At 46.1% G+C, this 992-nt stretch overlaps 1 protein-coding gene across 1 annotated transcript; it reads left to right on the forward strand.

Moving 5' to 3' along the window:
- Positions 1-265: 265 nt before the first annotated feature.
- F4822DRAFT_435535 (uncharacterized protein) lies at positions 266-978 on the forward strand (the record flags this gene model as incomplete). The annotated part of the gene is made up of 3 exons (XM_051462206.1): positions 266-696; positions 769-859; positions 913-978. The coding sequence occupies 3 exons, from the start codon at positions 266-268 to the stop codon at positions 976-978; spliced, it is 588 nt and encodes a 195-aa protein (XP_051308263.1).
- Positions 979-992: the final 14 nt, after the last annotated feature.

The following is a 992-nucleotide window of genomic DNA, read 5'->3' on the forward strand; positions in this document are numbered from 1 at the left end:
TTACCGCTCCTGCTCCCCCACCATGTATGTACCAGGAGACAATATCCTGGTGGTAAGGTGGACCTAGCGCCTGCAACCATGTCAAAGCGAGCTCCTCCATTGGAATACCAGGTCTACCAAGTTACGTACCCAAATATCTAATATTTATGTATTTAACGACATACCTGGCTACCTACTATTCTGCTCATAATTCCTTTGCATTTTATCTTGCAAATCTACCCTTTATACAACGTCTATTGTATGTCCCATAAAAGCATCTTTCACAATGTCATATCCCATTCAAGTCAAGGGCTCCAAGCCGGTCCAGGCTTTCAGGCATCCAGCAATCACCCTTTCTTGGGAGGGATCGAAATACCTTCGCCTCAAGATGCCGACGACCACATATCTCGATAGGAACGATCTTTCTCAGCTTCACGTTTGGTGTACTGAGATTGACGTCGGCAACGGGATACCTAAAGATGAAGGTCTCAAGGTTCTTGAACCCAAATCACGAGATGAGATGAATGTGATCGTCGAAGCGAACGAGTTGATCAAGGGTGAGATCAACATTCCCAGTAGCGAATACAGTCCCGGGAATTGGCACACTGCGTGTTTTCTAGGACTTTTTTACCTCAACTTATTCGACCAACAGGGCAATGCCCCAGATCTGTCAAGCAAAACATTACTAGAGCGTACTAGCTCATGGAAGGTTGACCAGTAAGTGATCTTTAGACATATTTGTGAGAAATTGTGGGAATTGGCGCCTAAATAAACTAACTCGAAAATTAGGAAGAGTATTGATCAGCACGTCGATTCATCAAAGATCCACTGGCGATCCGGTTTTACCTTACGAAGCCGTGACAATTCCATGCCAGATATAGTATGCTTCCTTGCAAACGAAGCCGCCCTGGAGGACGACAAGCTCTTGCTCAGCGAGCTTCGGTGCATTCTGCGGATGGGTGGGGCAAACCTGAGACGAGAAGAATACCGGGATCATAAGATAGCTCCCGTGA

The sequence above is a fragment of the Hypoxylon trugodes genome, assembly GCF_022578975.1.
Source record: "Hypoxylon trugodes strain CBS 135444 unplaced genomic scaffold F4822scaffold_67, whole genome shotgun sequence".
NCBI classification, from domain to species: Eukaryota; Fungi; Ascomycota; class Sordariomycetes; order Xylariales; family Hypoxylaceae; genus Hypoxylon; species Hypoxylon trugodes.